The following is a 21,464-nucleotide window of genomic DNA, read 5'->3' as shown; positions in this document are numbered from 1 at the left end:
GGAGGTCACCCAAAGCCTGCCCTCAAAGGGCCCTCAGGGAACCCAGAGGAAGGGCAAGCAATCCCAGGCCACCGCCGGGACTTCTAACTGTCCAGCTCCCAGGGAGCGGAGCCCAGAGCCGCGTAGAGCGCGCAGTGGCCCCGCGCCGACTTCCGCTTTCCTGGCGCGCGCGGGCATGGCGGGGCGCGCGCGGGCTGGCGGCCCAGGCGGCGGCGGCGGCGGCGGCGGCGGCTGCAGGGGCCCTGGCCCGGGCGCGGCCCGCCCCCCCCTCCGCCCCCCCCCGCGCCCCGGCCGCGGGGGCGCTCCCGGGGCTTGACTGTGCGGGAGGGCGTGGCGGAGGGCCGGCCGCGAAGAACGCGAGTGTAAGCGGCCGCCCCGACCGCGGAGGGGAAGCCCAGCGCTGGCGCGGGAGCCCGAGCAGGACGCGGCCACGACGGCGCGGCGGTGAGCACGATCGGCTGCGGGGAGTCCGCTGTGAGGAGGGTGCGGGGCGCTAGGCGGGCCTGGGCTCCCGGCGACGTGACCTTCCCGGGCGGCGGGGAGCGGCCAGCCCTCTGCACACGTGCCGCGGGACCCGTGCGCTGGCGGTCGGACTCGGCGGAGGCGCCGGGCTCCTGGCGCTCTTCCCTCAGCGGCCAACTGGCTGGGGAGCGTCCTCCTCTGTCCCCAGGAGGTGCAGCTGGGGTGCCCCGCGGCGCTTCTGAATGGAGAGTCTCGCCTGCGGAGTGGGCTGCCGGGCAGTACGACCTGGAAGCCGCCTCCTCGACCTATTCCTCGCCGGTCCCCGTAGGACGCGCGCCTCGCTGGGCTCCGTAGCGGCCAAACTGGTTTGCATCCCAGCGCCGGGCTCGGGGCGCCCAGCTTTGGCCTGAAGCTGGAATCTTCTCGCAGCGCTTCGTGCCCCGTGCTTCTCCCATCGGATCAGTTCATTTCCCCAGGGACCAGAGACATGCGTGGTCGCCAGCGCCCCTGTCTCCCCTGAAGTCGGGCAATGGAGAAGTTTGCAAGCGGGGCAAAGGACGTTGAAAGGGTTGTTTTTCTATCAAGGGGTAGAGCGAACTCATCAGCAGTTTGTAATGCATGCTGCTCAGTCTTGCTGCCGCCAAGCCCTGGCTTGTCCAAGCCCTAGCTTCGCAGAATCTGAGGTTTTGCACTCCTCCTCTGGTTTAGCACCCGGTGATACATTATTTGAAGGGTTTATTGTGTTTACCTGTGGCTTACGGAAGGGGGTTGGAGTCAAATGGAACGTGTGGGTGGGTCTGATGTGCCTTTCCTTCCAAATTAAGAAGCGTCCAACCCACAAGAGATGAGCACATTGAGATTCATCCGAAGGCCCAGGGACCTTCTGTGCGTGCCCCTGGCTACCCAGTTGTTTCCATCCTGGCGTATTCTGGAATTCAGTATTGGTTTGTAGGCATAGACTTTGAAAGATGAGACTTTTTGAGTGGAATCATTTCTTTGTGACCTTGGAAAAGACTTCATCTTCCTTTGGTCTCAGTTTTCTCTGGAGAAAGAGGAGATTGGATCGGGACCCTGAAATTCTTTTCTAAGAAGATACCTGCTGTCTGCCATCTCCCCGAGGTTACTCCTTCGAGGTTACTCGAAGTAGTGAACTATACTCTGTGTCTAGGCTTCCCCATACCAGAAGATCAGTGACTTGTACAGTGAATTGTTCTTAGTTGGTTTATGAAGTACTGTGCTTTTGTTGCTGGTGGCTTGGAGTTGAATCATTGGCAAAATGTATCTAGTGGCTGAAACACTTCTTGGCCACTGTAAATTTCTGCTGACGTTCAGGATGACGTCAGTGTTCAGAAGGACGTTGGTATTTATGTCAGATCAGCACCAAGCTCCTCAGCCCCCTCCTCTGAGTGGCCTCACTGGGGTCACTCCCCTGCTCCTTGTCATGAGGAATGAAAATTGTTCCTTGGGTTCATGAATTAGTCACTTACATATCAGAATTTATTTTTTATTTATTTATTTATTTATTTACTTATTTTTTGACAGGCAGAGTGGACAGTGAGAGAGAAAGACAGAGAGAAAGGTCTTCCTTTGCCGTTGGTTCACCCTCCAATGGCTGCTGTGGCCCGCGCACTGCGGCCGGGGCACGGTGCTGATCTGAAGCCAGGAGCCAGGTGCTTCTCCTGGTCTCCCATGCGGGTACAGGGCCCAAGGACTTGGGCCATCCTCCACTGCACTCCCGGGCCATAGCAGAGAGCTGGCCTGGAAGAGGGGTAACTGGGACAGATCAGTGTGGTGCGCCCGCCGCAGCGCGCCAGCCGTGGCGGCCATTGGAGGGTGAACCAACGGCAAAAGGAAGACCTTTCTTTCTGTCTCTCTCTCTCACTATCCACTCCGCCTGTCAAAAAAAAAAAAAAAAAAAAAAAAAAAAAGGAAGGTGGAGTTACAGAGAGAGGGGGAGAGTCAGATTTTTCATCCACTGGTTCACTCCCAAAATGGCTGCCACAGCCAGGGCTGGGAGAGGCTGCAGCCAGAACACCCGGAACCCCATCCGGATATCCTGTGTGGGTAGCAGGGGCCCAAGTACCTGGGCCGCTTTCTGGTGTTTCCCAGACCATTAAAAGGGAGCTGGATAGGAAGTGAGGCAGCCAGGACTGGAACTGGTACGTAGGTGGAATGCCTGCATCTCAAGGTGGCAGCTTAGCCTGCTGTGCCCCTCCTTTGTTTTCCAGTCAAAATATATTAAGTCTGTTCCTTGACAACAGTTGATTTTTCTTTAAATTTAGAGAATAGACTTTAGTTTTCTCAGACTCCTAGGTTACAACCCAGTCCCACCAAATCAAGAGTTTCTGGAGAGATGTTGGCAGTTTGCATATTTAACAAGTGCCCTCAGTGGTTTTTATCAGATTTGGCTATAAAGGCCCAGGTGTAGCACTCCAGAGTGGCTCTGTGGCCAGGCCTTCCCGGCCTCTCTGGGGCCCCCTGAAGCCTGCTGACTCCCAGGTGATGCTGGAGTGCTCTGTGCTGACAAGTGCACCATTCCCGCTTTGCTGAGAGGATGTCCCCGCAGTTTACAGTGACAGTGGCACAAGTGGCTGTTCCTAATTGCCTGTGTCTCCTGATGTTCTTATTCTTCACCTAGTGCAGTTGAGGGGCCACCTGGCTGGCACATGTCCTCTAGCCCTGGCTGCGTGGGTGCTGCTTTCTAGGCCACCTGTCTCAACCTCTTCTCAGGCACTTGGCCTGGGCTGTGTCTGAATTTAGAACTGAACCTAGTGGACACAGAGTTCAATTCAGGCCCCTGAAAAACTCCTCTGCTGCGGTCTGGGATATGTGTGGTTGTTACTAATTCGATGCTCAGCTTTAAGGTTCTTGGAAAGTGACTGACGTTCTGCTGGGGGCTGGAACTTTGATGCTCAGAGGAATTTGGATCTGTCATTTTTTTGGGGGGCAGTTGATCACCGAGCTACACTGACACCTTGGGCGCCCTTCCTTTAGGGCAGTGGGGGGTGCTGTTTCCCAGCCCTCGCGAGTTTGGGTGCACAGGTGTCGAGCACGAGAGCTGTGGGGGCTGTGCTAATGGTGAGCTCTTGCCTCCTCCCAGGGTTATGCGGTGCCTGTCATAAGCTCCAGGGAGTTGCCCTTCACCGAGGCCAGCAGCATGAAGTCCAATCCTGCCATCCAAGCTGCCATTGACCTCACAGCCGGGGCTGCAGGTAATCCTAGAGAAACCCCAGTTCTCAGTGTGCCTCCACTACCTTTTACGTGAGATCGAGCGGATGTGGTGTGAAAATCTGGCCATCATCACCCCAGAGGCAGTGTGCTTGCACAGAGGGAATCCATTCAACAGGGGTGTGATATTGCTGAGAGCAAAGCAGAAGGCAGAGTATTTATTGTATTAAAAAACATCTCAGCTGAGAGATAAGGTCCCTTGTCCACATGGCTGGGTTGTGGAGGCGACACCAAAGCTGGCCATGGTCAGGGCCTTCATGGTGCAGCAGTCACACCCTGCTGTCTTCCCGGGGAGACCCCAGTTAGAGTTCTTACCAGCACAGAGGAGGAGAGGAGGAGAGCCTTTAGAAATGAGACTGATACTTGACTGTCATAAACCAGGAAGGGAGAGGGCATGGATTTGCAGGGAATGAGCGCTCTGTGAAGGCAGAGCCTGGCGGCCTGAGCCCAAGGGGAGACCGAGGTTACAGCACAGTGCAAGCAGCTCAGCCTGATGCTAGTGACACAGTTGGGCACGCGTGCTGCTAACCTGGTTCTCCAGGGGCCTGTGTCATTGCAGGGCCACAGGGATGCTGGCTTGCTCAGGGTTCCCACATGGAAACCCTGCCCTACCCAGGCCTCCCATGTGGCAGAGAGCCTGCCGCCCACTGCTTTCTTATCCCAGGGCCACAGACCAAGTGTGCCTGGGGGCCACACTGCCCGCATTCTGTCATCCACCCAGTTGCGAAGAAAGCATTCAGAGCTGAACAAAGTATTTTTCCGTGAATCAAAGGTCGGCTAATGAGGAAGGCTGGAGAGAGCATATTACACCCTGATAAGGGGCCCTGGCTAGGGCGCCTCTCCAGGGTGAGAGACCACAGGAGCGTCCCAGCCACACGAGCAGGAAACTAGGCTGCCTTCCGCCTAGTATCTGTCCCACCCTTTCCTTTGCCCCTACCTGGTCTCTTGCTCACTGCGTGTATTTAGGTTAGTCCCTCATGTGGCCATGGGGAGAGCAGCAGCCCCAAGCCCTGAACACTGTGCCCCCTACCACGTGCCACACTGCAAGGGATGCCCCATGTGCAGATGGCGACACCATCTGCTGGCCCCTGGGTGCCTCTTTCCATCCTGCAGCAGGAGGGGGTTTAAGCAGGCGAGAGGGGCTCAGCTCCTGGTGTTTAATGTCTTCCTGGCAGCCTGTGGAAGATCTGGGGTCTGTAGTGACAGTGAAAAGGCTTCCCCTCTCCTGCTGATGTGCATGGGGTATGTGGGCATCCCTGGACACATAATTGACAGTCGGTTTTAAAATGTGTGTGGCTGGTGGTGTTGGGATCCTGGTGTAGTAGAAATTTGCTGGGGTTTCCTTTCTTCCTTTCTCTCTCTCTCTCTTTATCTCTGGCAGTTATAATCATGTATCAGGTCTTTAGAGGGTGCTTCGCCAAGTTTGTGGAACATGCATATTTTGAACAAACTATAACTATGTGTGAACTTGAAAACTTTTTTGCACCAAAATGCACTTCCAGTTCCATTTTCCCTGAACTTGAAGGGCCCTCGCATGTACTGGCACTGTCCTGGTAGGCATGGTCGGTGTCCTCGCTGATGCACAGCTGCTGTGGGTGGGCTGACATCCCTGACAGCCAGCTCCTGTGCAGGTGTGTGCTGGTCGGGGGCTGGGCAGAGGTGTCCATTAGCGGCTTCACCTGCGTCAAGGCATGTGGAAACACAAATGAGGAGCAGTAGTCCTACTTTGGAGGGCCCGAGTCTTTATTTGCTTTAGTTTTTAGGTGTATTATTTTGAAAGAATTATAGAGCAATAGGGAGAGACATCTTCCATCTGCTGGTTCACTCTGCAAGTGGCCACAGTGGCCAGGGCTGAGCCAGGCCATTGCCAGGAGCTTCTTCCTGGTGTCCCCTGTGGGTGACAGGAGCCCAAGTACTTGGGCTGTCTCCTGCTGCTTTTCCCAGGCCATTAGCAAGGAGCTAGATAGGAAGTGCAGCAGCTGGCTCTCGAACCAGCACTCATGTGGAATACCAGCAGCAGCTCCACCTGCTGTGCCTCAGCACCGGCCCCGGCCATCTGAGGTAGAAGACCCTTTAGAGATTGCTGCCCTGGTGCCCACTGACCCAGAGAGGGACTGTGGACTTGTTCTAGGTTAGGTTACACAGCAAGCTAGTGTCTAGACAGGGCCAGGATCTGGTTCTGCTGCTGTTTGGGGGTTAGTTCTGCATCCCTGGAGGTGAAGGTCGGGTTGGCGCCTCACTGACCTGACTCCTTGACGCAAAACTGCTGGGTGTTGGGACTTTCGGTGGGCGGTGGCCAGGAGCAGAGACACCCAGGTGGTTTCTGGCCACAGCCCACTGTGGAAGTGATTAGTCTGTAAGGCAGAGCGGGCTGTGGCCCAAGGTGACCTGGGTGCAACGTAAGTGTGGCGTTCTTTGTGTCTCTCCTTTTCTTTTCAAACAAATCTTCCCCCAGCAGGCAGGTTTTTCGTGCAGTTCCTGTGCTCTGAAGGGCCAGGGAGTTGTCACTGTCCCTATCTGTGTTTGCTGAGGAAAGGCCCCAGCAAGGGGCCTCTTGCCCTCGCTGGCTTGGGTGAGGGGTCTGGCCGGAAGGTGGTTAAGGCGACTGGCTAATTATTGAAACAGAGCCGCACTGATCTGCGAAGTTACAAAGCCTTACAGAGAAGCCTGGGTAGTGATGCAGGAGTCCGTAGTCACCACTTTGTTGTGCGGAGTGTGCCTTCGCAGCTGGAATATGCTAGTGTAGATCATTGAAGTTTCTTCTCAATCAGAAACCACTCAGGGGCAGGCCTTGTGGTGCAGCAGCTTAGGCTCTCCCTGGGAGACAAAGGATGGTAGCCCAGTTGCTTGGGTCCCAATCTAAGATCTGGGTGGAGTTCTTGGCTTCTGGCTTCAGCCTGGCTATTGTGGCCATTTGGAGAGTGAACCAGTGATAGAAGATATCTCTCTCTGTCTCTCTCTCTCTCTCTCTGTTTCCTCATCTCACCTGTTTCTATCACTCTGCTTTCTAATATATCTTAGAAAGAAACCCCCACCCCCACCACCACCACCATAAAGTCTTTGTGATGGGACTGTCTTTGAAACACATTTTCCCACCCTGTTCACCTGAACCTGTGTTGATTCCTCCAGAGGGCTTGGAGGTTCTCACCTCTGCTGAGGTGGACCGAGGGGACCGGGTGAGGGCCTTGTGCTGCGTCAGCGGGTGGTGGCAAGCAGGAGGGCTGGCAGGTGCACACAAGGAGATAGACTGTGAGGGGCAGCCTTATGGTGAGAGCACCCGCTGTCTCAGTCAGCTTCCTGCACGAGTGAGAACTCACACCCAGAGAGCCTCATGGATTCTCTCAGGGCTCAGTTACCTCCCAGTACCACCTCAGTGGCACTCGGATTTCAGAGGAGTCTTGGAGGGGACGTAGGCAGATGGTTTATGAAGAGACAGCACGTGCCTTCTCTCTGTACAGACGAAGCATTCACTGGTAGAGCTCAGAAATGGAGGAGCTTTGCCCTGGGGTCTTCAGGGATTAATTAGGCTCGTGTTTCCCACCAGGGCCTCTGTTATTTTTCTGATAGCCACAGACACCACTGGGCATTGTGCTCTCCACAGATTTCCCCTTCCACTTCCCTCCCAGCACGGTAACTGCTGTTTGTTAACCGCTCATGTAGCAGGTGCTGCGCTGAGCCTGACCCCTCCGTCTCTGTTCGGTCCTCACCTCATCCCGTGAGGTGGGCGCAGGGGAGGAACTGAGGCTCCTAGGTTCCGTTGCTAGCTCAGGATCTCACAGCAAAGCCAGGCTTCAGCCCTGGGCCCCTGACGCTGTTACCAAGGCCCCCAAACATGCCGCACACTGAGCCTGGGGCAGCTGAGCACATGGCTGGAGCTCCCCCAGGGTGGGACTTGGGTGCGGGACACAGTGGGACCTCGCTCTCAGTTGTTCACTGGACCAGAAGGAAGGTTTAAGGGGGAAGTGGAGGCGAGCTCTGGGGTGGCCACGTGTCCACAGCAAAACAGGAGCTCGACGAGTCCCATGTCCTGGTTCCAGGGGGCACAGCCTGCGTGCTGACTGGGCAGCCTTTTGACACGATGAAGGTGAAGATGCAGACGTTCCCTGACCTGTACCGGGGCCTCAGTGACTGCTGCCTCAAGACCTACGCCCAGGTGGGCGTCCGCGGCTTCTACAAGGGGACCAGCCCAGCACTCATTGCCAACATCGCCGAGAACTCGGTGCTCTTCATGTGCTACGGCTTCTGCCAGCAGGTGGTACGGAAAGTGGTGGGACTGGACAAGCAGGCAAAGCTCAGGTGAGTCAGGACGCTCACTCTGTCTTTTTTTGGTTATTTGAAACACCATTATATGGTCATGATTTTTAAAAAGTATTTATTTGAAAGGTACAGAGAGAGAGCTCTCATCTGCTGGTTCACCCCCCAAGTACCCACACTAGCCAGAGTGGGGCTGGGCCAAAGCCGGGATCCAAGAATTCAATCCAGGTCTTCCTTGTGGGTGGCAGGGACCCAGCTCCTTGAGGGACCCAACCTGCTGCCTCCTGGGCTGCACATTAGCAGGAAGGGGGAATTGGCAGTGGAGCTGGGACTTGAACCCAGGCACTGTGGCAGCGTACCCACTGTGCCAAACGCCTGCCTCTCTACGGTCATGATTTTAGTGATATCTTGAGGAGAAGAATGTTTCTTTCATAAGCTGCCTTTTGATTGCAAAGCCATACATTGTGGTGGTGTAAAACTAGGAAAGTGTGTTATGTGTCACATTAAGCAGACTGACTGGGGCTCTGCCACTGAAGGGGCCCCACCCCTAACTTCGGTCCCTCTGGAGAAGGCTTCTCAAATGCCAGTAACAGTGCTGCTGGTCTTGTGGCAGAAGTGCAGGGTTAAACCAGACGCGCAACTCGGGACTCAAGTTTTGGTTTCCACTTCATCAGCAAAACAGTATTGGAAGAGGTTGCCTGAGCTACATGGGTTTGAGGAGAAACTTAGCATTCTAGGAAAGGTAGAAGCATCTGAGAAGATGTAGGGGACTCTAGCTTTGTTCGGCTGAGCTTCCCAAGCATCAACCTTGGGCGTGTGTGTGGTCTTCCACTGGGTCTTTATCCTACAGACTAAGAAGAATTCAGAAATCACTGGGATGTTTAGCCATTCCTCCTTTGAAGATTGGTGTACTCAATATCATTTAAAATTATTATATTAGCTTCCTGGTTGCTGGGGGGCAATCTCATGGGCGGTCCCTGTAGGAGTTTGAAACCCTGTTGCACCTGCAGGCCTCACACTTCTACATAGATTCCTTGTACACAGCAGGAGAAGCCCAGAAGTGGCAAGATGAGCCCTTTTGTGTGCAAGAAGTCTAATGTGATGGGTAGAACTTCTGTTGCCTCTTTTTTTTTTTTTTTGACAGGCAGAGTGGACAGTGAGAGAGAGACAGAGAGAAAGGTCTTCCTTTTGCCGTTGGTTCACCCTCCAATGGCCGCCGCGGTAGGCGCGCTGCGGCCGGCGCACCACGCTGATCCGATGGCAGGAGCCAGGTGCTTCTCCTGGTCTCCCATGGGGTGCAGAGCCCAAGGACTTGGGCCATCTTCCACTGCACTCCCTGGCCACAGCAGAGAGCTGGCCTGGAAGAGGGGCAACCGGGACAGGATTGGTGCCCCGACCGGGACTAGAACCCGGTGTGCCGGCGCCACAAGGCGGAGGATTAGCCTAGTGAGCCGCGGTGCCGGCCGCCTTTTTTTTTTTTTTAAGATTTATTTATTTTTATTTGAAAGACGGAGTTGCAGACAGAGAATGAGGGACAGAGAGATCTTCCATCCGCTAGTCTACTCCCCAAATGACTGCATTGGCCAGAGCTGAGCTGATCTGAAGCCAGGAGCCAGGAGATTTTTCTGGGTCTTCCACGTGGGTGTAGGGGCGCAAGGACTTGGGCCTCTTCTGCTGCTTTCCTGGGCCATAAGTAGAGAGCTGGATCAGAAGTGGAGTAGCCGGGACTTGAACTGCTGCCCATATGGGATGCTGGCACTGCAGGTGGATGCTTGGCCTACTGTGCCATAGTGCTGGCCTCCATATATTGCCTTTAGAATTTCTTTTTTTATTTCATTCTTTTTGGGAGACAGAGATCTGTCACCCCCTGTTTTACTCTCCAAATGCCTATAACATCTGGAGTCGGGCCAGGCTGAAACCAGGAGCCAGGCACTCAATCTTGTTCTCCCCAGTGGGTGGCAGGGACCGAAGTGATCACCTGCTGTCTCCCAGGGTGTTTGTTAGCAGGAAGCTGGCATCAGGAACAGAGCCGAGACTTGGACCCAGGATTTCTGGTATGGGACACAAGCATCCCCAGTGCACTCTGAAACTTGTTTTTTAATGGCTTGGAACTGACGAAGGTCACCCAAGGAGACAGTGGAGCAGGTGAGGCGGGCTGTGCCCTGGTGCTGTGTGTTCAGCACAGTGCTGGCGGGGAGGAGGGAAGGAGTAAATGAGCCAGACACGGAGGGTGTGTGGCACAGTGGGGACAAATGGGCAAAATGATAGGTGGCTGCAGCTTTTTCCTCACCCAAGGGAGGGACCTTGTCTTTGAGACCTGGGGTTGAATTCTTTAGCATCCTTAGCAAAGAGAAAGGAGAGAGAAGACAGGGAGGCAGTAAGTGGCACTGAGTTCTGGGAGAAGGACCGAGCCTGCCCCTCTGAGCTGGCCAGCCCCCTGGCCAGAGGACAGAGGACACCCTATTGCTGTCTCCAAGTACGGGCTGGGGAATACTGCCTAGAGTATCTTGTAGGAATCGCACTGGCACATTTAGTTCACATCGCGTAGGTGTCACTCAGTTGGCCAAGACCCCCATGAGTTGTGCGGTGAAGAAGCTGTTGTGCTGAGTGTTGTCGCAGCCAGCACGCTGATCTGTTTGGAGCCTGAGGACTTTTCATTTACCCTGAAGAACAGTGCGTGCTTGTTCCCTGCTGAGGAATTGCCACCCCTGTGTTGCCAAAACTCTTGACGTGTGCATTGCAGGTGTGTGTCGTGTCTCACACCCCTCACTGTGACCCCATGAGGGCAGGAAAGCAGGCATCTCCATCTCATACAGATGAGGAAACTGAGTGGAAGAACTTGCACCCTGAACCCCTGCCTGGTCTTTCCATCAGCCCACACTCAGGGCTCCGGCTGCTTTTGTAGGGGTCCGAGCTGGAGAGGAGAGTGATGAAGAGGGTGAAGAGAGAGCCGTGCTGCTGAGGGCCTTTTGTGAATTTTTGCAATCACTCTGTAAATATTTGTCTCTTCCTGGTGTTGACATGGCTCTTCGTGGTGTTCTGCCATGACCTTTGACCCGATGGGGTCTCACACAGTGGGAGCGTTCAGGTCATGTTTGTGGAGTAGGTGACACACAGAGTTGCTTCTTCCAACATCCCCTGCTGCATTTGTTGCTATTTAAATTTCACTTCTATACATTTACACCCCATGCAGGACCAGGTGCATGTGCGCCGTATGCCTTGTAGAAGAAAACATTTATAGAAAGCCAAAGTCCACTGCCAACCTGATCTGGCCTTGGCCTTGTGCTGTAACAGGCCAGTGCTCCGTCAGGTGTTTGAGCACTTACTGCGTCTTAGGTTGAGGAGCTGTCGTGGTTTCCTGGGTGCACCTTTGCTCTGGCAGACTTTGCAGGATCTGGGTCCTGACCATCCTTGACTGTGGCCTGTCAGCAGGCTGACTGCAAGACAGCACAAAGCACGTGAAGCTTCAATCTGAACTAGAGAAGTAGTGAAGCGAGGAGTAGGGAGTGGACTGACGACCATGGGATGCTGTCCGTGTACTGGAAGCGGTGTGCAGGTGCACGTGTGTGCCTGGCTGGCTCCTGCCTCTTCCTGGTCTTAGGTTTAATTCTCTAAAATGAAAAGGAAGTCTGTGTTGCAAACAGTGTCTTTCTCCTGCGGGAAAGTTTCCTCTAAGCCAACTCTTCTAAGAAACCCATGTGTTTGAGAGTCTGCCTTGGTCCCTGGACAGCCCCCCTCATATCCTTCCATGGCACAGAGCCTAGACCACCAGGGAGTAGGGAACCAGGGCCAAGAGTGGAGGCTACCCTGATTTCTCGCTGATACTCAACACTGGTGAAACTTTAGGACCCTGGAATGTGGGAGGTCCCTTTGTGGTTTTGCTCGTAGTTTGGAGAAAGGTGGTAGGGGGCCTCTGCATAGGGCAGACAGGGGGCTTTTGGAAATCTGGAAGGGTGGTCCGGGAGGAACAGCAGGAAGCTGGTATTTAAAGGGTCAGGGAACCAGCTCAGGTCTTCCTGCTTGGGGAAGGATCGGCCACCCCAAGTGCAGACACTGCTCTGTGAAGAGGAAACACTGTCCAGGGCTGGGGTGGGGGTGTGGTGTGTGTCTTCTGAGTGTCCTGAACTGTCAGACAAGTCTTCTTGGCTTTTCCTTACTCTTGAGCCTTCATCGGGCTGCAGGTTCAGAGTCTTGTGGTGACCCACATGAGGTAGGATGACTACTTCTTGGATGTGTGTGCATCCCCCCTGTGGCCCAGTCTGGGATTGCAGCTTAGCCATTCCACCCAAAACACTGAGTGTGCACATTTGCACTGCTTCACCTGCCCCTGGGGCCCTCGCACCCTCTTCTTGCCCTCTGTGTTGGTGAGGTCAAGGAGGTCATTGGCTGAACTAGCGAATCTTTGCAATGCCATGACTTTCTGGTTAAAAATTTACCCTGGAAGTTCTGTGATGTGTCTGGTTGCTCCAGGTTGGGTTTAGGGCATGGAGGAATGGCTTTGGAACTTATTTTTTGTTTTTGTTTTTGTTTTTGTTTTTTGAAAGCGTATTTTTTTACTTACTTGAAAGAGTAGCAGGGGAAGAGAGAGATGAGAGTGAGAGTGAGAGCAAGAGACACAGAGAGAGGTCTTCTATTTGTTAGTTCACTCTCCCAAATCTGCAACAAGCAGGGCTGGGCCAGGCCAAAACCAGGAGCTTGTGCTGGGTCTCCCAGGTGGGTGACAGAGACTCGACTACTTAGGCTCTCACCTGCTGCCTCCCAGGGTGCCATGAGCAGGAAGCTGGATGGGAAGCAGAGGTGAGACTCAATCCCAGACACTCCAGTATGGAATGTGGAGGTCCCAAGTTGTTGTTTGAGCCTCTGTGCCATGATGCCTGCTCCAGAACCTGGTTTTACTTAAATCTTACCTGGCCACTACACAGAAGTATGAACAGTGTGTATTTTGGGGCAGTGTTGGTGGGACTCTGGGAAAATCTGTCAGTTTTTTTGGCTTTATTTGCCACTGTGTGTATCTTATCCTGGGCTGCTGTAACAAAACACTGTAGACTGGTGGCCTAAACAACAAGCATCTCTTAGAGCTCAGGAAGCTAGGAAGTGTTAAGATCAAGGCAGCACAGACCCAAAGGGACAAATATCATATGTTCTCCCTGATCGGTGACAGCAGACCAAGCACCAAAAAGGAAACCTGTAGAAGTGAAACAGACACTATAAGAAACAGTGACTTGATCAGCCCTTGACCTGACTGTTGATGAACAACTTAATACTTTATCCTTTTTAGTATTTTTTTTGTCCTACTTAATACTATCAGTTGAACTCTGTAATTAACACACAATTGTTCTTAGGTATTTAACTGAAAAGTGATCTCTGTTAAACATAAGAATGGGAATAAGAGAGGGATGAGAGGTACAGTATGGGACATGCTCAATCAGACTTGCCCCAAACGGTAGAGTTAGAAACATGCCAGGGGATTCCAATTCAATCCCATTAAGGAGGCATGTACCAATGCCATCTCACTAGTCCAAGTGATCAATTTCAGTTCACAGTTGATCACACTGATAGGTCTAAGAGTCAAAGGGATCACATAAACAAGACTAGTGTCTGCTAATACTAACTGATAGAATTAAAATGGAGAGAACAATCCAACATGGGAAGCAGGATACACAGCAGACTCATAGAATGGCAGATGTCCTAAATAGCACTCTGGCCTCAGAATCAGCCCTTAAGGCATTCGGATCTGGCTAAAAAGCCCATGAGAGTATTTCAGGCTTGGAAAGCCAAGACACTGTGGCAAAAAACAAACCAAAACAAAACAAAAAACAACAACAAACACCTTCACAACCTCAGATAGGTAGCCTTCCCTTGCTGTTACTTGGGGACTGGTTCCAGAACCCCTGTGGATACCAAACTCCATGGATGCCCATGTCTCTTGTAGAAAATGGTTTAGCACCCCCATATAGCCTCCCGTGGACTCTTCAGTGAGCTCCAGATTACTTATAATAAATAATACACTATAAATATTATGTGAATAGTTGTCAACACTCTTAGGGAGTGATGACATGAAAAAAAGTCAACATGCTCAGTAGCCATGAAGTCCCCCCAACCCCCAGATATTTTCTGTGTGTGGTTGGCTGAATCGTGGATGAGGGGCCCCAGATGCAGGGGCCGCTGCACCTGATGCCTGCCCTAAAGCCATCTCCCAATGCCATCGCGCTGTCGGGTGGGCTTCACCACGGGAGTGTGCTGGGAGACAAGGACATAAGGTCCATTAAACTGTGTTGAACTCCGAGTCTGGATGTGGTGGTTGAGCGGACTCCTGTTGGGATCCAAGCGCCACCTCGTGGTAGCTGTGAGACTTTTAAAAAAAAATTTATTTATTTTTTTTATTTTTTGACAGAGAGAGAGACAGAGAGAAAGGTCTTCCTTTGCCGTTGGTTCACTCTCCAATGGCGCACCGCACTGATCCGATGGCAGGAGCCAGGTGCTTCTGGTCTCCCATGGGGTACAGGGCCCAAGCACTTGGACCATCTTCCACTGCACTCCCGGGCCATAGCAGAGAGCTGGCCTGGAAGAGGGGCAACCGGGACAGAATCCGGTGCCCCGACCGGGACTAGAACCCAGTGTGCCGGCGCCGCAAGGTGGAGGATTAGCCTAGTGAGCCGCGGCGCCGGCCAGCTGTGAGACTTTAAATGCTGCATCTATCATCCACCACGTCCCCAGGTGGGGATCGGAGCCACAGCACAGGGCAGCGGTCCCAGGCGTGCATCTGAGCTTGAGGGGTGGGTAATGAGTAACAGGCCTCCTGTGCTTGCGCTTGCAGCGACCTGCAGAACGCAGCCGCTGGGTCTTTTGCCTCCGCCTTTGCTGCGCTGGTGCTTTGCCCTACGGAGCTGGTGAAGTGCCGCCTCCAGGCCATGCACGAGATGGAGACTTCGGGGAAGATTGTCAACAGCCAGAAGTAAGTGCCGCCCCCAGAACCAGCTCCGGCTCTGTTGCCTTGGGGTAGCCAGTGTGGTTTTCACTGTATTGTGCTGAAATGAAATCACACATGCGGAAGTAGATGGATCTGCTGTGTCTCTAGATGCTGCCGCCCCAGTCCCAGTTGATGGCTTTCTGAGAGCTTGTCTCTGGGCCGGCCCAGCCCCTAGAATGTCTGAGGACCATTTAACACCCCGGCAGTGGAGATTCACGAGCTCAGTTCCCCTTTGGGCCCCTGCGGTGCCTAAGGCACCATCCTGAACCAGAATGGAGCTGAGCCTTCACAAGTGCCAGTTTAGAATCTGAGCCAAATATTCCATGCCCGTTCCCAAGTTTCACAGAAGTGTTCAGCCTGAACACCCCAGATTCCATAGCTTTATCTCCCTCCCCAAGCCTTCCAGCCTACCAGCAAAGGATCCGAGCTCTGAAAACAGTCAGAAAAACCTTGAAAGTCTAGCAGCTCACCGGTGTTCAGATTGCTGCCCAACTCAAGTATTGAGAGTGGGCCCTCATCACCTGCGAGGGTGCACGCACCAGACACAGCCGGACATCTGAATTAGAAAGTTGTTATTTCATTCCTAATCATAATCTTGACATCCGGCTAGCCAAAGTTCTGGTCGAGGACATTGCTGTGGCTAACTCAAAGCCTGCTGGGGAAAAGCAGTAGACAGAATGACAGACTGACAGCCATCAGTCTTTGCCCAGTGAGAATGGGGTTTATTGCGGTGCCCTGTTTTCTGCACCCTTGACATTCATTACATCCTGTTTGAATCTGTCCATCATTGCCTGGAAGCCCAAGAGTGGAAGTCTTTTAAACAGTGCAGTACATGTGGGCAGTGTCACAGACAGCCGTCGCAGGGTGCAGTGCTAGCAATGTGACTTGTAACTGGTGCCCAGAATAAGAGAGAGCACATTGACAGCACGCAGGTCCTGCTCTCAGGTTCCATGGCAGTGATTTGCAGGTGGTGCAGTCAGCCCTAGGTATCTGTGGGGAAGCGGTTCCAGGACCCCATCACGGGGTGCTTCCGAGCGCTTATATACATGGCAGAGTGTTTGCATAGTGCATACACGTACCCTCTCGGTTGCTTTAAGTCACCTCTGGGTGGCACAATACCATTGCTATGGCAATGCTCCATACCTTGCAGTTTCATGATCTTGTTTAGGGAAGAATGATCAGACAAAGGGTCTGTGTTCAGGACAGAGAATATTTTTTTCAGAGTATTTTCTGTCCTTAGTGGTTGAACGCACACAGGTATGGGAGCTGACTGAGAGGTATACCAGAAGGACGCAGCCACCCTACAAGGAAAAGAGAGCATTGGCTGGCACAGCAGTGACCCCCGAAGAGCACTTGTGGCTCAGGCTATGCCTCGGATGGGAAGGCCAGTTCCCTGTGTTGCACTGGGTGACTTGGTCACGTTTGGGTTTAGAGTGGGGGGGAGAGGCACAGGAAAGGCCCCGCTGGCGGGGCCTCTGGAGTGCACAGAAGGAGGAAGATCTTTAAATGCTTGTGCTGCTTGGTTCTGTGTGTCCCCAAGCAGAGGCCCTGCTGAGAACAGAGTCACCCGGAATGTGCATTCCTCACCCTGTTCCTAGTCAGGATGAGACCTACCACAGTGCCTGCTGCAGGAAGGGGCAGAATGAGAGCACGAGGTGTCCTGTGTTCTGGCTGCAGTAGAGGCAGGCCTCTGATCTGCTCTGATCAGGGCACTGTCCACTTCCTCCAAGAACCACGTTCTTGGTGCTGCTTTGTCTTGGTGTTTTTGCATCCCAGGAGCTGTAGCTCAGTTCTCAGTGTTTCTTTTGTCTTTGCCCTCGGCTAACATTTCCTCTTCTGCTCATTTCTCTGCACTAAAAGGAAAACAAACCCTCCACACCTACACATAGGCCCTAAAACACACCGGTAGGGTTGAGGTTACTAGGAATCGAGAAAGATAAAGGACTGGGCAGATACTGCTCTGTTTTATTCTTGCTGAGTTTAGACAACTCCTTATTGTAGTTAGTTTTCACTGACTCACTGTTGAAGACATGGCTATCAGCTCATTGACAGCTTGGTGATGTGACTTCTAGAAATGTCTGCATCCATTTTCATGAAAGTTCTTTACCAAGAACAGTTTAGGTGATAGAACTCATGTATAATAACTATCTGTGCCTCTCCAAGATAGCTCCTTCCGAGGTGGATGCCTTTGTTCTCAGAATTCCCGGTCTGCCCTTTGCAAAATCAGCTACTTGCCTTCAGTGCGTACTCGGGGCTGCTGGTTGGATTTGGGTGGATTGCTGGCTTCCCCACCCCCTGTAACTGTGTCTCTCGCTCTGTGTCTCCTCCTAGCACGGTTTGGTCTGTCGTGAAGAGCATCCTTAGGAAGGATGGTCCCTTGGGCTTCTACCACGGACTCTCAAGCACTTTACTTCGAGAAGTACCAGGCTATTTCTTCTTCTTTGGTGGCTATGAACTGAGCCGATCATTCTTTGCATCAGGGAGATCAAAGGATGAACTAGGTAAATGCTTTCACATCAACAGCAGTGGGATAGGATGGTGTCTACTTCCTGGTGGAGTCTCTGTTCCCTGTGCCCTCTTGTGAGAGGGGTCCATGTGGCCCTGGGAAGTTTCTGGATGGAGAAAGGCAGCCCTGTGGCAGGTGCTCACTAGCACCCTCCTCAGGACAGGACAGGGGCTGAAGCAGCAGGGTCCAAACTTCACTGTGGTAACATTGGTTAATTACTCTGGATCCATTTTAAGGGGAGAAGAAATAGCAGAGATTCCTCTCCCCATGGGGAGATCCCCTAGAAGGAATCTTGTAATAAGCTTAAAAGACTGGGTCATACATCTTGTGTTGCCAAATATTGAACTGTGTGGTTCTTTTTTAGCTACTTTTCAGCCACTTGGCACCACTGTGTGAGGTACATGTGAGTGAGTTTGTCTTCAGTGTCTCCCTTCAGTGTGTTGGGTCTGTCTGGGGTTAGGTGAGTTTTCAGACTTGATTGTTTTGGTTCTTCTGCAAAGGAAGAATCAGGGCTCTTGGGTGTTGAACTACTAAAACCCTTCAGGCTGAGAAAGTTTGTGTTTTGGTGACCTCAGTTCTCACCTACCATGAGAAGGCACTGGCATGCTGCTGGGGCTTGTGGTTTTTCTAGCCCGGGCCCCAGGGATGGTGCAGGGGCCACAGCACCTAAGTGAGCACCTGAAATACAACCCTCACAAGGGCTTCCCGACCAGGCAGCCCCTGTGTAAATCCTACTACCCAGCTTCCACAGTGTCCTCATATTGTGCTTCCCTTGGTAGGAATTTTGCTTTGCATGTCTGTAGCCACTACACCAATGACCTCTGGAAATGTCCCATCGTCTGTTCTTAAGACAAAATACCATTTGCTATGTTTCTTCTCCAGGTCCTGTCCCTTTGATGTTAAGTGGTGGAGTTGGTGGGATTTGCCTCTGGCTTGCTGTATACCCAGTGGACTGCATCAAATCCAGAATTCAAGTTCTGTCCATGTCTGGCAAACAAGCGGGATTTACAGGGACTTTACTAAGTGTTGTGAGGAATGAAGGTGGGTCTGCTAGTGGCAGAAATAGAGCAGTGTGTAGGGTGACAGCCACACCTCTGCTAGTCCTGCTGAGGTCAGCTCACATGCGTTCTTTTCTCTGTGCCTCGTCCCCTCTCTGGCCGGGTGTGGATCCACGTTTATGTCTTTCTTTCCAAACCGCCCCTCCCCATTTTTTTTTTTTTTTTTTTAGCTTATTTTCATTGTTCTTGAGACCTAGCACAATTCTTTGGCCTATGCAACCTGGATACAATTTTTAGGTGTGGATTTTGTCAAAGGGGATGATGCTTTGAAGTCAGCACATCCTGGCTCATGTAACACAGACGTTATCACTCCGCTGTGCCAGGAGACCCGATACTTGCTTATTTCATCAGTTTGTTTAGGAAAACCTTCCATCATGTGTTGGTTTTCAGTGCTGTTTTCTATATTCATAAGTGTAAAGATCCCTAGTTGTTGAACTGTGTGGGGAATCCCCACAGAGGGAATTGTCACAGTCTTTGACTGCCATTTTGTCTTCTAGGAATAGCAGCGTTATATTCTGGACTGAAACCTACTATGATTCGAGCATTTCCTGCCAATGGGGCACTATTTTTGGCCTATGAGTACAGCAGGAAGTTGATGATGAGCCAGTTCGAAGCATACTGAAGTGTCTTGGTGGGCCTGGATCCAAACACAGGAGATTGAGGATTGCAGTTCATCTCAGGGTTTCACGGAGGATGAGACTGGTGTGGAATGAGTCTGATTTCTTGGGAATTCTGTTTTTGTCTTCCTTTCTTCTGCCCTAAGTCTTAAACTTTATGGAAGGACCTCGATTTTTACATCCTATAATTTCTATCTAGACTTTGTATTGAAATCGAAAAGCTGGTGCTCTTGCCCTTGGTAGAATGTATGAGTACAGGTGGCTCTATGCTCCCAACCTCAAAGGCTGAATGTGGTTCTGTCAGGGCACTTGCATCAGCCTGGATGCATTACCATGCAGTTTGGGTGGGATTGAGTGAATGGAAACAGTGTGGTTTAATGTTAAACCTCAATTATTAACAGAAAAACCCAGAAGTGACTATTTTTCATGAACATGATTATAAATAATTGCTTAACCTATTCTAGATACAGGGTCTCTTTTAAAGTCTGCTTAACCTGCATACTATACTAAGTGGTTAAAGTTATTCAAAAGTTTTCATATGGTACGTTAACAACTAAAACATCCATGAGGATTTCTAAGAGCGTAACCTGCATCCTGGTGTGGTTTCCACATTCTTGCTAAAGTTTCCAAGTAGTCATCCTGGATTTTCCAAGATGCTCTCCTTCTACCATAGTGCCATGCATTTTCTAGATGGGATCAGAGCCCATACTCTGACTGTATTGCAGCAGGTGGCCTGGAAGATAGGGCCTTTGGGAAGCAGTGTGGCCTTCACCAAATTCCCTTCTCCCAAAGAGCTTCCCCCAGCTGGAGACTGGAGTGGTAATGGGCTGGGGTAGGAGTGAGCTGCTGTGCTTTGGTGAAGACCCATGTGGCTGGCATAGCTACTAGCTACCGCCTCTGGGGCCTGGCTTGGGTAGGTTCCATGTTGTCCTGTTGGCCTGCCTGGGATGGTTGATCCACTCTGAAACACCCACTGTCCTCTCTGTCTCCACTGATGGGAAGCCCTTCCAGGGAAAAGAGTGCCAAAACCAAGAGAAGTCTTTGTGTACTGGCTGGTGACTGAGGGGCAGAACTGGAGGATGATCTCCCTTGTCAGAACTAGAAAGAACCACAGGCTTCTGCCCCATAGGCAGACCCACCTGCAGCTTAGCTCTGGGTCCGAAACTCCCTGGCACATGTCCCCAGTGAAGAGCTGCCTACGTTTGGTAAGGGTTCTCAGTAAGTTTTAATGATGACTGTATGTGGGGTGTGACTTTATAAGGCAATAGAACATAGAAGCATCTTATTAAACCTGCCAAATGTATGGTTATGTCAACCAAAACCACCACTCAAGCCCGTTAGTCTGATCCCCACAGGCTTGCTGAGGGGCAGCTGCTCTTTGGCCATGTGGAGTAGGAGGGTCATTCTTGTCACCACTGAAGTGTGCTTCAGCATCCTCTGCTGCTCCAAGACCAGCCAGCAGCCTCTCTCATAAAAAGTGTTGTTAGGCAGCCTGGGAAGCTGGGAGCCAGAGGCCAACACAGCAGTAACAGACCTTGCCTGTTTCTCCTCCTTCCTGGCAGAATGGAAACATTGGGTGAAACCTCTGGTTTCCTTAAACTTTTTGCTCTCCCTGAGGCCTCATTGGCAGCTCTTGGCCCTGGTGCTAGAAGCAAGAAGGGGCTGGCACATGGGCCAGGGGTGGGCCTGGAAGCTGCTTTCTGTTTGCTTTTAAAGAGAAAACCATTTTTGACCTGACTTTTCCCTCCATACTTTACTGATTGGTAGCTACCTAGTGATGCTTCCCATGAATGGGCCTGGATGGAAACAAAACAGCAGAAGGGGCTGCTTTCCTGCAGAAAGTGAATTGTTGTAGTGTCTTCCATCCCAGGAGCTCAGCAGAGCAGCCCTTTTGGTTTGGGGTCTTTGCAAATTGTCTATTCAAGGCTTACCTAAATATGCTCAACAGAAACAGTCTGAGGCAGTGGGAGGAAGGCCTGCAGATCTCAGTCAGGAGGATTTTTCTCATTCTATTTTTAAATTCATGGTTCAATTTATACCATTTTAGATCTGTACTCCAAAGAAAATATTGTGTCTAAAGAAATGTGTTTTGAAGAATTTGTTCTATCATTAAATTATTTACCTACTACTTGAGTCTAAGGCGATGTTTGTTTATATGCTTTGTATCCATACTGAGAACCAATAGGAATAGTCAAGAGTGATGTTCAGTAATGTTTCCGGGTGGTAGTTTTATTGCAAGAAGCATTTCACTTACTGCAAGAATTCCTCGTGTAAAGTAATCTCACCATAGGTGACAAACACACGTGTGTGTGTGTGTACACTGCAGTTAGGAATCTTGCCCCAGTAGAATTACTCTCCACATCTCTCTC

General features: G+C 51.8%; 1 protein-coding gene across 3 annotated transcripts; it reads left to right on the top strand.

Moving 5' to 3' along the window:
* The first annotated feature begins 323 nt into the window (after positions 1 to 323).
* On the top strand, positions 324 to 21,228 carry SLC25A15 (solute carrier family 25 member 15). Of its 3 annotated transcripts, none has more exons than XM_062194323.1 (7): positions 324 to 444; positions 3,563 to 3,674; positions 7,728 to 7,986; positions 14,762 to 14,899; positions 17,246 to 17,415; positions 18,303 to 18,461; positions 18,976 to 21,228. In XM_062194323.1, the coding sequence occupies exons 2-7, from the start codon at positions 3,620 to 3,622 to the stop codon at positions 19,098 to 19,100; spliced, it is 906 nt and encodes a 301-aa protein (XP_062050307.1). In that variant the 5' UTR covers positions 324 to 444; positions 3,563 to 3,619; the 3' UTR covers positions 19,101 to 21,228. The 3 variants fall into 3 exon arrangements, with proteins under 3 accessions (XP_062050307.1, XP_062050309.1, XP_062050308.1); XM_062194325.1 differs by having other exon boundaries at positions 324 to 474; XM_062194324.1 differs by lacking the exon at positions 324 to 444 and adding an exon at positions 572 to 1,581.
* The last annotated feature ends 236 nt before the right edge of the window (positions 21,229 to 21,464 follow it).

Source organism: Lepus europaeus, chromosome 6, assembly GCF_033115175.1.
Source record: "Lepus europaeus isolate LE1 chromosome 6, mLepTim1.pri, whole genome shotgun sequence".
Taxonomy (NCBI): domain Eukaryota; kingdom Metazoa; phylum Chordata; class Mammalia; order Lagomorpha; family Leporidae; genus Lepus; species Lepus europaeus.
This window is presented reverse-complemented; position numbering and strand designations above follow the sequence as displayed.

Excerpts from the sequence above, each read along its gene's own strand:
- SLC25A15 (XM_062194323.1), top strand. The coding sequence starts at position 3,620 with ATGAAGTCCAATCCTGCCATCCAAGCTGCCATTGACCTCACAGCCGGG. Across the intron at positions 3,675-7,727 it reads CCTCACAGCCGGGGCTGCAG|GGGGCACAGCCTGCGTGCTG; the intron begins GTAATCCTAGAG and ends TCCTGGTTCCAG. Across the intron at positions 18,462-18,975 it reads AAGTGTTGTGAGGAATGAAG|GAATAGCAGCGTTATATTCT; the intron begins GTGGGTCTGCTA and ends TTTGTCTTCTAG.